The sequence below is a fragment of the Onychostoma macrolepis genome, chromosome 18 (assembly GCF_012432095.1).
Source record: "Onychostoma macrolepis isolate SWU-2019 chromosome 18, ASM1243209v1, whole genome shotgun sequence".
Lineage (NCBI taxonomy): Eukaryota > Metazoa > Chordata > Actinopteri > Cypriniformes > Cyprinidae > Onychostoma > Onychostoma macrolepis.
In genome coordinates this window covers 28,434,185-28,451,536 of record NC_081172.1, presented here as the reverse complement: position 1 = coordinate 28,451,536, position 17,352 = coordinate 28,434,185, and the positions used below count along the sequence as shown (strand labels likewise).

Below are 17,352 nucleotides of genomic sequence, written 5' to 3'. Positions count from 1 at the left end.
ATTTTACAGTTTTAGGTGCAAAGATGACTATCAGTAAACCATTTTCAGGTTTATTCCTCTAAAAAAATATAAACACTGACTGAATTTGGGGCAGGGCATAAATGTAGTTATTTAAAAACAACAACAACAACAACAAACTAACACATAACTTGTCCTGCATAATTTGTGCTACAATCATAAATACAGTAATATAAAACTGTCCAAAACACCTTAGCAACCACATAACAATGCATAAATAAACACTCAGAATACCTTAGCAACAGTACAATGAGTAAAACAACACTCAAAACACCTTAGCAACAGCACAACAATGCTTACAAATAGCTCAGAACACCTTGGCAACCACATAGCATTGCATAAAAATGTTCCCACAAAGAATGAAAACTATAACAATAACTATGTTTGATGATTATTTTAATTATATGAAAATAGGGAAATCAACACCATAACTACACGACAACCATGACACAGCAGAGGAACAAAGTCACTGGCATTACTTTCAGAATGTTATTTTTTTTTTTTTTACCAACTGCTGAATGATAAAACATTGACAGCCAATCAGAATCAACAGCTTTAAAGAGCTTGAGCATTTAAAGGGGCAGAAAACACAACTGCAGCATGTGTTTGTAATGAACAGAATGTTATTGTCTGTTGTGTGAATGCTAATTGAAGGAGTGAAGTGGCTCTAAAGGGATAGTTCAACCAAAATTCACCCTCAGGCCATCTAAGATGTTGGGGACTTTTTTTTTTTCTTGAGTGGAAGAGTAAAGAAGATTTTTAGCTGAAACTATGGTCCTGGTGATTCACAAAATGCAAGTCAGTGGCTACCGTCACTTTAACAGTCAAAAAAGCATATACAGGCAACACAAAATTAACACCCGTAGCTTCTGACGATATATTGAGGTCTTATGAAGTGAAAAGATCGGTTTGATCTTGGATGGCCTGAGGGTGAGTAAATTAATAGTAAATTTTCATTTTGGGTGAACTATCCCATTAACACCCACAACATCATGGCGCTGAGTTTTGCACAGGTAAACACCACTCACATTTTTTTTTTTTTCAGAAAATGTAGAAATCTAACTATTTTCACATATCCGTTTGGTGCCGCTGTGGTACAGAAATTACACGCCTCGAGAGAAAGAGAAGGGGAAAGAGTCTGTTATTTGAGACCGAGAGGAAGAAAGGGCGCAAATAACTTTATAGAGGAAGGAGAGGGTGTTTGTGAACGGCAGCAAGTGGAAAAAAAAGTTTCCCGTTGAAGAGACGGAGAGTGTGATGGAGGGGCAGAGGTGTGCTGTGAGGGGGTGGGAGAGGGACTGATAATGTGTCTTTTGTTTTTGAGGTCAATAGCTTGAATGCCTTTGGGATGGAAATATGTGTGGGACCCCGCTACCCGTCACCGACACGCTTTACGTCTGACTGGAAGTGTTTTTGTGCCTGTGTATGTGTAATATGTACCAACTATTTATGATTGAAAAATTTGGATTTACTACAATTTCAAGTACAAGCTTTTAGGTCTGCACGATTAATCAAAATAAAACCGAAATTGTGATATGACTTTAAATCGCAAGAGCTGGGATTTAATGAAATAAATATATGCACTGTGTGTGAGTGAAGCGTAGCACTGTGCTCTGATTGTAATGTAAAATAAAATAATTAGGTTGTTATTTTAGTAATATGATGATTTTTTTTTTTTAATTTTATTGTATTATTTTTAATAATAATAATAATAATATGTGATTTGTTCAGGCAAAATTGTTCAGTGCTAAATACAATAAACCTCCTTTTATATACAGTGTATATATATATATATATATATATATATGTATGTATATGTGACCATTTATTGATATTTATTTAGTAATAATAATAATAACAATAATAATGTACTGCTATTATTATTATGTACTGTAATCACAATATTTTGGCAAAGCCTTAAACGCAGCAAATCTGGATTTTTTTCCAGTCACAATTTTTATCAGAAAAATCACAATTTGATTCTTTTCCCAATCCGTGAAGCCCTTCTAGCTTTTAGAATATGGAAAGTAAGGCCTTTTTTTATCATTTGCATGAATGCTGGTGTCATTGGGTGTGTGTGTTTGTTTATGTGTGTGTGTGTGTGAATGCCTCTTGTGCAACAGGTGTCAGGGTGTCCTGTTCAGACCTGTATGTATGACATGTACCACATGCCTCTCCCACACAGTCTACATGACAGACCTGCAGTGACAGCATGGGAACTCCCTCAACACACACACACACACACACACACACACACACACACACACACACACACACACACACACACACACACACACACACACACACACACACGCGCACATGTCTGGTTTGCTATCCTTGTGGGGACTCTCCATAGGCGTAATGCTTTTTCTACTGTACAGACCATATATTCTATTGCCCTACACCAACCCTACACCTAAACCTATCCCTTACAGGAAACTTTCTGCATTTTTAGATTTTCAAAAAACTTCATTCTGTGTGATTTATTAACTTGTTTACCTGTGGGGACCTCAATTTAGGTCCCCACCGTGACACCGACACGAGTCCCCATGAGTCTGTGTGTATTCAGGTTTAAGTCCCCACCTGAATAGAAAAACAGGTGCACGCACGCACACGCATGCAGCAGAGCTCTGCAGGTTATGGACAAAGGCAGGTGGCTGCTGGGATTGTGTGTAGTTCCTCTTTCATTCACATGAGAGAAACCCAATCCTTCACACATTTCAGTCTTGGCGGCTGTGCTGAGGTGTGTGTATGTGTACGTGCGTGTGTATGTGTACGTGCGTGTGCATGTGTACGTGCGTGTGTTAGCTCTGGATCTACATTAACTCTTGGAATGTGATCAGTTGGTGTCCATTGTAAATATATTTTCAAGAGCCCTTGAAGTGGTTTGATGAATGCATTTTTTCTTTCTTGTCTTGATGTTAGGGCTGCATGATTCATCAAAATCCCAAAAACAAAATTGCTTAATAGCTGAGTGTGATTACCAAATTGCAAAGGCTGCGGTTTAATTAAATATGTGCTGCCTATTTCATAGTGAAGCGTGGTACTGTGTTAATTTACACATGATCAGGTTATGCTCCACTGCAGCGTGTCAGAGTGGTTCATAACTCCATCTCTGCATCTGCTCAGAGTTTGGGTTACTCACGTGTAGTGAGAAACTCTTGTCAACAAAAGGAAAGCTGTAAGAGCTACCTGCAGCTGTCTGTCAAAATAAAAGTTTGATGGTTTAATGAATAAAAAAAAGACAGACAATGTGAAATAATGTAAAATAAAGCAATATTATATAATAAGATTATTATTATTATTATTATTATTATTATTAATAATAATAATTATATTATATTATATTATTTAATTAAAAAATGAATTGTTTTAAAATATTAAAAATATTATTACTAAAAATATAACAATAACAAATTGTTAGTAGTTGTAGTAGTAATAATAATAATAATAATAAATTATTATTATTATTAGTATTATTATTATTTAAAAGTCTCATTGATAGATAATCACACAATTTTGGATTTATTGTGCATCCCTACAAACAAGCACAGCAGACATGTTTTGTTTTTTTTGCATTTTTAATAGAAATCCTCATTTTCCATTCATGTCTTTTTTTTTTTTTTTTAAATATCCTTTTGCATTTAGTGGCTGTTTGCTTTTTCTAGTCTTTTGTAAGTTGTATTATAGGGAAGGATTTTCTCTTTCTAGACTAGAAAGCATTTGATTGGACAACAATGGACACGCCTCTGAGTGCAAGATGAGTCATCAGTCCACTTTCAGAAGTAAAAGACTGTAAATGTTAAATCCGTTTATGCTAAAGGTTAATTTAGTCAGAGTCTGCTAGCGTATAGATGAGATCAGAGCCCTTTAGGATCTTTAGGAAATATGTAAATGTTTAAATAGTAGTAGATGCAAAAATATGTAAATACCTCTTATTCATTTGCAAACATTGATATGTTGACATATGACTGTATGAACAAGAAGAGGGAGTGGGAAACAATAAAAAGAGAGAAAGAGTGAAAATAAGAACTGTTTGATGAAAAATGAGATCGTCTGGATATTATTATTGAAGGTGGAGATTTTGTGGTTTCTGCTCACTGTGGGCGGAGCAAATTAAACAGGAAACTCACTTCTGGGCATCAGTGTGTCCAAATATTATTTGCAGCCTCCTTCTTAAAGAGACAGTTACACTTGTCCAAAAGGCTCTCTCTCTTTTAAAGGCTGTCATTTCTCTCTAGTCATTATGCTAAACTGTCTCATTATTTTTAATGTTTTTGTGTGATAATGGGTCATAAAGGAATTAAATTAAAGCATAATTAAATCTCTGTGGTGTGTGTTACAGATCAGTGCGCATGCAGTGAGGAGACGTCGGTATGCACTTGCTTGTTGGACCTTCATCCCAGTGAGGTGCGTAAATCCACAGCAAACCTGCAAACCAGTCTTCAGTGTCCTGAGATTGTGTCTGCACTAAACAAGTACAAGATCATTTAGAATATATTAATAATAAAAAAGATTCTCTACTCTTTGCGCTCCTGATGTGGTTTCCTCTACTTTAGAAAGGCTGGCTGTAGTGCTGGAAGTTCCTCACAGTCAGTGACAGTGTTAATAACACAACTGAGAGAGCAAATGAAATGATCAACAATCTGTCTACAAACAGTGATTTAATTGAGGCAATTAAAATGAGTCATAATGTAATAATTAAAATAGTACAATATTTGCATTGATGCATGTATACAGGATGTACTGTTTTTATACAAATAAAAAATCAGCAAGAAAATCTGTCTATTAACATGTCTGATAATAAAGATATTATTATATTGAGATGTAGACAATTTATATTCAGATTTTAGTTATATATTCAGGATTTATAAATATATTACATTTATATATATATATATATATATATATATATATATATATATATATATATATATATATATATATATATATACAACCAATTCTGGAAATTTTAATAAAATGAAAACTAAAAGAATTTCAAATCACATGAGCCAATATTTTATTCACAATAGAACATAGATAACATAAAGTTTCTCAGTTTAAACATTTGTTATGCACAAAATGAGCTCATTTCAAATATGATGCCTGCTGCAGGTCTCAAAATAGTTGGGACGGGGGCATGTTTACCATGGTGTAGCATCTCCTCTTCTTTTCACCTCTTCTGGGCATCGAGGTTATGAGTTTCTAGAGTTTTGGTGAAGGAATTTGGTCCCATTCTTGCCTGATATAGGTTTCCAGCTGCTGAAGAGTTCGTGGTCGTCTTTGATGCATTTTTCGTATAATGATGCGCCAAATGTTCCCTTATCTGGACTGCAGGCAGGCCAATTCAGCACCCAGACTCTTCTACTATGAAGCCATGCTGTTGTAATAGCTGCAGTATGTGGTTTTGCATTGTCCTGCTGAAATACACAAGGTTTCCCTGAAATAGACGTCGTCTGGAGGGGAGCATATGTTGCTCTAAAACCTTTATATACCTTTCAGCATTCATAGTGCCTTCCAAAACATGCAAGCTGCCCATACCGTATGTACTTATGCACCCCCATACCATCATGATGCTGGCTTTTGAACTGAACGCTGATAACACGCTGGAAGGTCTCCCTCCTCTTTAGCCCGGAGGACACGGCGTCTGTGATTTCCAACAAGAATGTCAAATTTGCAGTGTCGTCTGAGGGACCGAAGACCACGGGCATCCAACAAAGGTCTTCGGCCTTGTCCCTTATGCTCAGAGATTTCTCCAGTTTCTCTGAAACTTTTGATGATGTTATGCACTGTAGATGATGAGATTTTCAAAGCCTTTGTAATTTGACGTTGAGGAACGTTGTTTTTAAAGTATTCCACAATTTTTTTTACGCACTCTTTCACAGATTGGAAAGCCTCTGCCCATCTTTACTTTTGAGAGAGACTGCCTCTCTAAGACATCCCTTTTATGTTACAGACCTGATGTCAGTTAACTTAATTAGTAGCTAGATGTTCTCCCAGCTGAATCTTTTCAAAATTTCTTGCTTTTTCAGCCCTATGTTGCCCCCGTGCCAACTTTTTTCAGACCTGTATCAGGCATCAAATTTGAAATGAGCTCATTTAGTGGATGAAAGTGTAAAATTTCTCTGTTTAAACATTTGTTATGTTCTATTGTGAATAAAATATTGGCTCATGTGATTTGAATGTCTTTTAGTTTTCATTTTATTAAAATGTAAAAAACGTCCCAACATTTCCAGAATTCGGGGTGGGTGTATATATGTATGTATGTATGTATGTATGTATGTATGTATGTATAAGAATATGAATATGAAAATATATATATATATATATATATATATATATATATATATATATATATATAAATTTACATATACAGCATATATTGAGAATTATAACTTTATATGTTCGAGATCGACAGTTATACAGTCAGAATTCTAACTATATATTCATTATTTACATTTATAGATTCAGAATTATAAATACATACTCATGTCATGATTTACATTGATATTTTCAGACTTGGAACTATATTTTCAGATTTACTTTGATATATTCACAATTTACATTCTTATATTAAGATTTATAGCGATATATTCAGACTTACGATTATATATTCATATATACCTTTGAAATACTGTTTTTATGGCTATACTAAATGATCATTTTGAGTTGTGTCATCTCTCTTATGAGGTAAGAGAGGTATTGTTAGCAATGACCTTTGAATCCTGTTTAAGCATTAAGTGTGTTTTGGTGAAGGATGAACAGACTTGTTGAGAACTTCTTTAGTGAAACATACACTTTCCTTGGATTTGACTGGTGGAGGGTTTGAACAAAATAATGTATATTACTGCAAGTAATTTTATATCATGGTAATTGTATATATCACAATATAGTTATATGGCATGTCATGTTAGTATTTATTAGTACTAGTATAAATATTACTAATTTTTTTATATTAAACTGCCATGTGGTAATACATATTTTGAATAACACAGCAAGTTTTGATAGTTAATAATTTTCACAAATAGATAAGATTGCAACATTTCAAAACCAAAAGACTAGTAAAATTAATATTATAAAATAGATGCTTCATAACTTTAACTCTACAATCATAATACATCCATCGTAAAATAGCCAGTAGATACACAACTGCACATGAGTTTAACAATGCTTCTTAATAATAACTGTTATACCTCCCAGTCCTACTGTGTGCGTCTGATATGAATTGGGTGAAATTGACTGTATATTACTACTAGAAATGTGCAAGACAAACTCTCACACTCTTTCGTGTCTCTCTTTCTTTCACTTTTCAGCTGTCTGTTTGCAGTCTCACTGACAGACAGACACAACGTATTGCTGCAACCCAACCCCCTCAGTTTCCTCTCCATCACCAGCCAATCAAATGCACTCTGAAAATAAACTATCCAATCATGGCAAGCAAGTGACAAGCGGGGCCCAATCACAGCTCCCCAATGTAAACCAAGCGCAGCAGCAAGGACCTGCTGGCAACCAAGGGTCAAAGGGCAGTGGGTCTGGGAACCATGGAGTCAAATCCAACCAGATTTCTCCTGGCAACCCTGGACTGAAGAGCCTCAACCAATCAGGCGGTGGAGTTGGTGGGATAATGAAGACCAAGGCAAAGAGGGAAAGGAGTGTCTCCATGGACACAGGAGACCAAAGAGAGTCACTCACCCCTGTTTTGGAGCCAGATGCCAAAGGTAGGCGTAATGCTGCTCTCATCCTTAGACCGAATGTCCACGGGCCGCCCACAGTCCGTAGACTGACTGTCTGATGCTTTATACACAAAATAGCATGAGCTTTCTCAAAACATCAGATCCAGATGTCTGACTAGCTTTACAGATTACACATATTAGTAATGTATTCTGACTACTTATTACTTTTAGATTACTTTTGACCTAACTTGTAAGAAAATATATCAACATTTCCCAAACTCTGAAAGACCTGCAGGGGGTCGTGAGGTGATGAAAAGCTAATAATTAATTCAATCATAAAAATGTCAAATTAAACTAATTATGTGGCCTCACCATTTTCTGAGTAATTACAGCTGACTAGTGGCTGGTGTGTGCAGTTCCATAGAACTAGAAGACATTTTGAATGTAAATAAGCAGTAGGATTTATTTATTTTTTCTTTTAGGAGGGAAGATTTAAGAGAGAAAATAGAAGTATTACAGCAAATCAGTACCTTATCAATAATTTACTGCCATTGTGTAAATAAATAATACGTGAAAATGTAGTGTATAAAAAGTAACTAATCTGATCTGATTATGAGCATTTTAAAATATAATCGGTTACAGTATAGCAGTTTTTTTTGTTAAGTGCAGTACTGGTCAAAGGTTTGGTCCAAAGCTGCATTTACTTGATCAAAAATACAGTGAAATCTGTAATATTGTGAATTATTATCACAATTTAAAAGAACTGTTTTCTATTTCTACAATATCGGATATGGATCGGTCTTGTCTGACCTATACCCTACCCGGCAGAATGCCAGTATCGGAGCCGATACCGATACAGAGTATATCGGATCGATGCATCTCTAATCATTACTCCAATCTTCAGTGTCACATGATCCTTCTGTAGTTGTTGTAATATTTATACTATTTACTGCTCAGTTACTCATGCTCAATAAGTAACAATGTTTCTTTTTATTATCAATGTTGAAAACTGTTTTAAAGTTTTTGTGGAAACTTTTGAAACATTATAAATTTATTTTGTTTTTATTTTTGTTTTATTTTATTGTGACTATTTAATGCGTCCTAAAATAAAATAATAGTATTAATTGAATAAAAGAAGAAGAAAAAAAAAAATCTTACCCCACATTTTTAATCCTAGTTTGTCATGGTTTCCACAGACATATTAGGCAGCACAACACCGATAATAATACTAAGGGCAAGTTTTATTAAACCGGGCAAATTAGCGCGAGAGCACAGTTCCAAAACAGCGCCAATGGGTGTAGAAATTTCTGCGGGTGATTTACTGATAATGCACAAATTAAAGAACACAGACGCATCATCTCATTTCCATAATGACCAATGAAATCTACCAAGCGCAGCACAAATTAGCGTATGAATATGTTCGGATTCGGATAATTTGTTCTTTTGGCATTCCAAATAAATTAATATGCGCAGAAAAAATCCTCGCCCTTCTACCACGCTCGCTGTTCTCTGCGGTGCCTCCTCCTAACAACAGTAAATGCAAAATAGTTTAAGGCACACTTTTTTTGGGCGTTAAATAATGGCTCAAATACCAGTAATTTGATGAGCACAAACATTAGTAAATCACGTTGCAAGATTCTTTTTAATACTTTCCTCCCATAAATTTTGCGGCTGAAAGGGAAACTCCTAAATGCATATTCAATAAGGTCAGGTGCAAAAATAACGGTGTCCATGCCTTTTCAGCACTAATTCTTCACTGCACGTCTTTAGTAAATCCTGACAGTACAATTTTAACGCCAAAAGACTGTTTGCGCTGGCACGAGCTGTTAGTAAATCTAGCCTAAATGTTTCTTGAGTAGCATATTAGAATGATTTCTGAAGGATCACGTGACACTGAAGACTGGAGTAATTATGAATTCTGATAATTCAGCTTTGAATCACAAGAATAAATTGCTTTTTTAAATGTATTCAAATCGAAAACAGCTATTTTAAATTGTACTATTGTTTCACATTATTACTGTTCTTACTGTACTTTTGATCAAATAAATGCAGCCTTGGTGAGCAGAAGAGACTTCTTTTAAAAACAAGACGAGACAAAACAAAAATTGTTTAGGTAGTGTGTGTTAAAGGTAAGGGTAGGCGATTTCGGAGAGGCTAGCAATAGCAAGCTAGCTTTGAAAGCAAGATCCCGCCCTCCCTGCAAATCACTCTGCAAAGCCACGCATCCTCCAAAACACATGAACGCGCACAGGCAGACCAGAGACAAACCTGCGACACGATGAGAGACTGCGTTGGTGGAGGGTTGAATGCAACACTGTCAGATTACCTCATGTCTCATTCACCGGTGAGAAAACTTTACAGTACGCAGCGCATAATATAACAGTAATAACGCCTTCCATTCTCGCTCCGTCTGCAATGGAACGCACCGATGACAAATAATGTCTGTGCAAACAGCGTGCACGGAGGTATGCAAATACATACTTTGACAGGCAGGTAGGACAGCCAATCGTAATCTTCGGACCGAGGAATTTGATTGGACAAACATTTTATGGTTCTACGCCTTCCACAGAATATAGAAATATATATAAACACATTTAGACCACTTAACTGATTGCTGTCGGGATGTGAAGAAACGTTCAACCAGCATAACAAAAAATGTTTTTGAACTAAATCACCTACCCTGCCTTTTAAAGAGTTTGCATTTTTGGTTACTCTTCCCACTTTAGCTTGCTTACAAAATTCAATTTGTTGATATTGATATCAGATATTAGTTTGTGAGACTCTGGGGCCAGTTGCATAAACTTAGCCTCTATGTTAAGACTGTGTCTTAAGAACAAGTTTGACAAACTAGCAGTTAGCAAAGGGGTAATTGGTCTTATTTTTGCATTTAACTTAGACTAATTTACAATTTAATGTAACTCAATTTAAAATATTATGGCCAGTCTCAAATAAAAAAATTACATGACTAACTTTTAAGACTAGACTTAACCTTTTATGCAACCGGCCCCAGATATTGATTCTGATATTAACAAAGTAAATATTATCAAAATAATATTTTAATAATTAGTTTTGGCTTTAATAATTTAATTATAATATAATATTTTTTAAAACGACTTCCTATTTTAGAAAGGGGGTTATGATTCATGCTCGTGCTTTGGATGAAAAATCTCTTGTATAGAGAGCCTTTTCCTGTCTGAGTGGACGGTTCTGTCTGTAAGTGACCAGAATATGCGGTAACGTGGACCAGACTTTATGCCAATAATTAAAAGTCAGGCTATGGCAGATTTCCATAACACACACACACATTCATACATACACATATAATACTCAATAGGTAGTGCACAATCAAACTCATTTTACTCATGTATCACTGTATCTCTCGATCAACAATCTAAAAAAAGGCCACACTTCTGGAATTCCCCTTTCAACTGGAAACACAGTAAAGATGAAACTGGCTGTTTTCAGCAACCCCAAAATGCCCTGACCTTTCTGAGCACAAGCGTGTGTGTGTGTGTGTGTGTGTGTGTGTGTGTGTATATATATGCTTATATGTGTGTATCAGATGTTATGCTCCTGGAACAGCGCCAAATGCGCAAGTGCTTGTGTTTTCCTGTTGGTTGTCCTGTTGTGTGTCGCTCACTAATTGAGCGGGGGTTGAGAGAGACTCAGACAGGAAGTAGAATAGAGCGGGGTGGAGAGACTGAGGGGGAGGGAGACTCTATGCAACAAGTTCCTGAATGTCAACAGGTCCCTTACTGCACACACACACACACACACACACACACACACACAAGTTCCCTTATGTGGTTTAGTGATTCTGACAAAAACATGTCCATGTCATGTTTCACACACACCAAAGTAAAAAATAACTATATAATTATTATATTTTGCAGCAATAACTTTGACCACTGAGATTTTTTGTTTTGTTTTTGTTTTTTGGGTTATTGTGACATTATTTTATAAGACAGTTAAGTATTCCCCCAAATTCTTATTATTGTAATTGGTGTGGATGTTTTACTTTTTTCCCCATTATTATTATTAATAGTAATCATTAAATACAATTTTTGCTATAGAGTGCTAAAAATGCATATATTCTTCTTTTTCCATGGATTCTATTAAAAGTAAAAACTAATTATTCACTTTTTTGTTAATAATACAAATTTGAAAATAATGTAAGTGAATGAACTTTTTATCAGTAGGACTATATTATTATATTTAATTGTTGCAAAAATAAAAATGCATAAAATTAATGCATGAATTAAAAGGTTTGCCAGGAGCATCATGAAACGAATTCTTCACCAAAATAATTTTTTTCATCACTGAAGCCCTGTTCACACCACCAATGACATTTTTTTTTCGCTGCATGTCAGCAGTTGCTATACAAATCGGATGCTAGTCTGCATTTCTAGTTCTGGTTGCCCTAGTAACAGTTATGAATGCCACTACTGATAAGATGCTGTTCAATGTCAGTCCATGTCAACCAGGTTTTATGCCACTGAAAATGAACCTTCTGGAAGGAGAAAGTTAGATATGAAATGCAGCAGTGCATAATGTATCATACCAAAGATGCAAGAATCAACATGCTCCTTGGAATTGTGCCTGTCACTGACAGCGCGGTAGATTTGAATGTGTGCAAGTGAATGAGACTTGCACGACTAAATTACAATAATGACAACTGTAGGTGGTGAGAATGTGCTTAATTGTCAAAATAAATGCATATTATCTATTCAAAACATACCTTCTTATTCTTTCTTTTGATTTGGGTTGAAATATGACCAGAGCGTGTTGCTGACAGGTCTCGTGAGATTCAGCCAAACTGCTTCTGTCCAATATAAAAAGCAATAACAGGTCTTCTCTTCCTGGATTGCGGAGGCGTGTTTTTCTTTTCACTGTGTGTGTGCCATTTCTTTTTGTTTGGTTCATTGTGCAGTTCTTATTTTATTTCCATTTGCCTGGTGCTTTGTGTATGTCATGTGTGTATTAGAGAGAGAGATCAGGGGAAATAACGGGGCAATAGAGTGATTTTGAGAAACTGAGTCATCTGGGCTTCCTGTAATAGCACTGAAGCTCTTTTGTGTGTGCATACACACTCTCACTCTTTCACACAAACACTCACACCTGTCAGGAAGGTAGAAGGTGGAGTTATTGTAGTTTTGAAAATATAATTTATTTCTTTATTTTTTAATATTTAAAAATATATATACTGTACGTACATACATACATACAGGGCCTAAGACTAACTTTTTGCCACACCTGCCGGTGACGTGATAGAATTTACCAGCCAAAAATGTTTTTTACCGGCCATGAAACTCTTTTTGCAGAAACAGACAGTTATTACTACTAATCATATTTAAAATGTTTTTAATGTGCCCTTTACTTTACTAAAAAAAACAACAAACATTAAGTTTTTTTTTTTTTAACAAACATTTTTTCCACCCACCCATGTTAACGGATTAGACCAGGGCTATTCAGTTAGCTTCATTTGAGGGCCAGATTATCGAACAGAAAATTTGAAGGGGGCTAAGGGGGTCCGGAGCTGTCCCCGTCCCGTACTCTTTCTGGGGGGACCTATAAAATTAGACATTAAATTGAAATCTTAAATGTAGAAAAGGTTAACATGCTGTCTGTCAATCGATTAAAATATATAAATAAATAAATTTAATCACACATTTTTCTGTAATTTAATCATGATTAATCGCATATTTATAGTCATAATTTCACATTTAACCTCCAAATTAACGTAGGAACAGCAAAGATAGTATATTTTAAAATATGCTAAAATGGCATCTATTTAGTAGCCTATTATTAATGAAGTATTGATACCAATACTATTACTGGTGTCTCTATTAAATGCATTTTCCCTCAATTTTCCCTATTAATTATAGCCATTCAACATTTACAGTATAACTGAAAGCTATTATTTTTAACATTTAATAGGCTCTGAAATATTAAGTGATTTTAAAACAATCTTCACTTAAACTAAATTGTATATCCACAAACTATACAGATTCATCTTTTTTCAAGCTGCAAAAGTTAATCAGCGACAAGAGCAGTCGAGTGATTTCTCTTTTCGTTTGTTCTTTGATTTACATCAATGACAGACTTCAGCAGGTATTACTTTAAAAGCAGCACTGTCTCTTTAAAACCTGATGCACGACGCAGATTGGCCATTCCTGGTATCCGGTAACATTTTGGCTTCACAATTTTTGAAAAAAAAGTTATAACATTTTTATGTTTTTAGTATTCTACCAAAATGGTGACATGTTTAACTATATGGAACACATACTGGTCAAGCTCGGTGACTTAAAAAAATTATAATTATGGGTATATTGTTCAGACATTCGCTGTGAATGTATTCCACCCTGTTAGGGACATATACAGGTACATAGTTATCACAAAAGTTTAATAATGTAAATGTTAAACAATAATGAGCAATAATAAGATAGTATATGTCCCTTATGCCATAATGATATTTTTTATTCTTGAAACAAAAACAAAACAATTATTAATGAATAGAATATGTCTTGATTATTATGAACAGGTACTTTTTTTGTGCCCATTTTTGCCAACAGGATGGTAAATAATATAAAAATTTTGCTCAAAAACATATATATATGCTGGTAATGCTCCTCACCTCACAAAATAAGACAAAGGTATGCCAAACATTTAATGTTGCTTTCAAATTTTTATTTAAAATTACTTGTCTAACAGGGTGGAATGGAGCATAACAGGGTGGAACACTAGTGTTAACAGGTTCTAACAGCAAATGAGCTTTCCGTCATTGTCCTGCGTGGTTTGCCATATGTAATGTATGGAACTGCAAAACAATACAAAAAATGAAATCCAGATTTCCAGATGTGGTTCCTTATCACAATCAATCATGATGACAAGTGGCAAAACAAATCTCTGTTTAGGTGGCTAGAGAAATACTAACAAATTAGCGAGGACAGACATAAAAATGATTTTATTTTTTATTTTTATTTTTATTTATAATTGATAAAAATAAAGATGCTGTAATTCATTTTGATTAACTAGATTAACAAACAAAAACACAAAAACCATCATAAGAAGGAACATATTTGTTACATTTGGCTACATTTGTTCTTCTATGTACCGCCATGTTGCCTGGTCTACCTGTAAAGACCTTTTATTGAGGGCCTGCAGTTCTTTGATCAGGCACACTATCTGATTGTCAGCATACCAGCTGATGTCTTTTCTTGGGCCCGACCAGAAGAATTTATTGATGCCATTGTGATTTTTAATGTTTTTAAAATAAGTCTCTTCTGCTCACCAAGGCTTCGTTTATTTGATCAAAAATACAGCGAAAACAGTAATATTGTGAAATATTTTTGCAATTTTATTTCTGTTGGCAAATCTGAATTTCCAGCATCATTACTCGTCTTCAGTGTCACATGATCCTATAGAAATCATTCTAATATGCTGATTTGCTGCTCAAGAAATATTTATTATTAATGTTATTATTATTATTATTATTATTATTATTATTATTATTATTATCAATGTTGAAAACAGTTTTGTACAATTTTTTTTTTTTTTTTTTTTGGAAATAAATTAATAGTTTTATTCAGCAAGCATGCATTAAAGTGATCAAAAGTGACAGTATATACATTTATAATGCTGCAAAAGCTTTCTATTTCAGATAAATGCTTTTCTTTTGAACTTTCTATTCATCAAATAAATGTACACAACTGTTTTCAACATTGATATCAACAAATCAGCATATTAGAATGATTTCTGAAGGATCATGTAACACTGAAGACTGTAATGATGCTGAAAATTTGTTTGCCAACACAGACATATTGCATTTTAAAATGTATTCAAATAGAAAACAGTTATTTTAAACTTTAAAAATATTTCACAATATTACTGTTTTTGCTGTATTTTTGATCAAATAAATGAAGCCTTGGTGAGCAGAAGAGACTTCTTTTAAAAACATAAAAATTCTTGCTGATCTAAAACTTTTGAGCGGTAGTGTACATATATATACAATTGTATTCATGTACATTACCACTCAAAAGTTTTATGGAGGTAGATTAATTTGCAGTATACAATAAATACTATTTATTCTATTAGAATTTCCACCCTGTTAGTTTCACATTCCACCCTGTTAGGTTTATAGACCTAACAGGGTGGAAAATTTTGAGCTAAATTAGCTGTAGTTTTTTGAGTGATCAACATTTAGCTCTCTAACTTTCTACAGATGAACATAACTTTTATAACTATGTCAGATATGTTTTTTTTTGATCGGACAAACATTCTCCATAATATAGCCTAACAGGGTGGAACTTTAAGAGTGTAACAAGCAGGAAAACATTTCAAAACTTAAAAAAAAAAGGTAGGAGTGAGAGTTGACACTTACCTCCATTTGTACAGTTGAATTCCAGCGGAAAAAAAAAATTAACAATATCACTTCCTGAAAATTATCTCAGTGGAATTGTAGTCTATTTTGGAAGGCGAGGGAGTACATACTAACAGGGTGGAAGATGACTTTAGGGACACGGTAAATGAAGAAAATTGTAAAAAAAAAAAAAAAAATAGTTTCACATGATTTATATGTATGATTAGATGAAGTTTAGCCTAGTCCATAACATAATTTAAAAATATTTTGAGATTTTTATCATTTCATGGTTTATATTTCTAGAGGAAGTTGATTACTTTGCACTGAGGACATGATAAAACTGAAGGCATGTATCAAAAAAAAGGTGTGTAAAAAAAAAAATAATATTTTTTATGTCTATTGTCTCTCTTTAAGTGATAAAGTAGACCTAATATGTATAATTTAAGCAATTTCTTATAAATATGTGGCTATTTTAGAAAAAATATGAGTAAGTAAATCATAGAGACAGAAAAGTCACTGTATAACAGGAATGACCCAGATCTAACGCCTACCCTATTTTCTCCAAACTCTTTACGGTCATTTAAGACTACGTTTACAAGGTAACTCGTCAAAACCGCATATTTTGACACAATTGTGTGTGTTTTCTTCCGTGGAAGCGCTAGTGGTGCGCTGTCTAAAGGCCCGGGTGTACTTCCGTTCCGTCTCGCGCACAGTCGCGTCCGCCGCGCAGCTTTCAAAGTAACGTTACGTTACTCAACCGTGGATGTGTGCAGCCGAACGTACTTCACTGCACCGTTTAGGCGGCGAAACCCTAGGTATGTGTCGCCGCATTCTCGGGTTATAAAGAATAAAGAAGGGAAAAGTTGATCTTCCGAAATGAAGCAGCAAAATCTTCTCAGGTAAAAGTTATTAGAACCGTGTCTAGGGAAAAGCTAGCCATCACACTGCTCTGACCTTATCAGGATCCGTTTGTATCATATTATTTGATTCGCTCTTGTCGCTTATGACAGAACAGCTTATCACAATCTTGTTTTCGGAAAAGATCATTTTATTTGCCTACGTCAGAAACAGCGAATCTGTTGTTCTCACTACATTGCATTGCTATAGTTTATTGGAGTTCCCTTTTTAAAATCATAATAGTAATGATGACAGGATTTCTGCTGTTTTTTAAAAAAAAAAAAAGATCCTAAAAAGTCTTAACTCGCCTAATTCTACACAAATTAAGGCCTTAATTTATTAAATTCGAGAAAGTCTTAAATGCGTAAAGTCATGACGTTAAATGTGGCATGCATTGCAAAAAAC

The 17,352-nt window shown here is 34.6% G+C and overlaps 1 protein-coding gene across 1 annotated transcript in view; it reads left to right on the top strand.

Annotated features, from left to right (window-relative positions):
* Positions 1–17,352, top strand: part of bcl9l (bcl9 like) — a 55,067-nt gene that overhangs the window by 24,518 nt on the left and 13,197 nt on the right. Inside the window, 2 exon segments of the mRNA XM_058751127.1 lie at positions 4,364–4,428; positions 7,332–7,736. Coding sequence (XP_058607110.1) covers positions 7,421–7,736 — 316 coding nt within the window. The 5' untranslated portion in view covers positions 4,364–4,428; positions 7,332–7,420.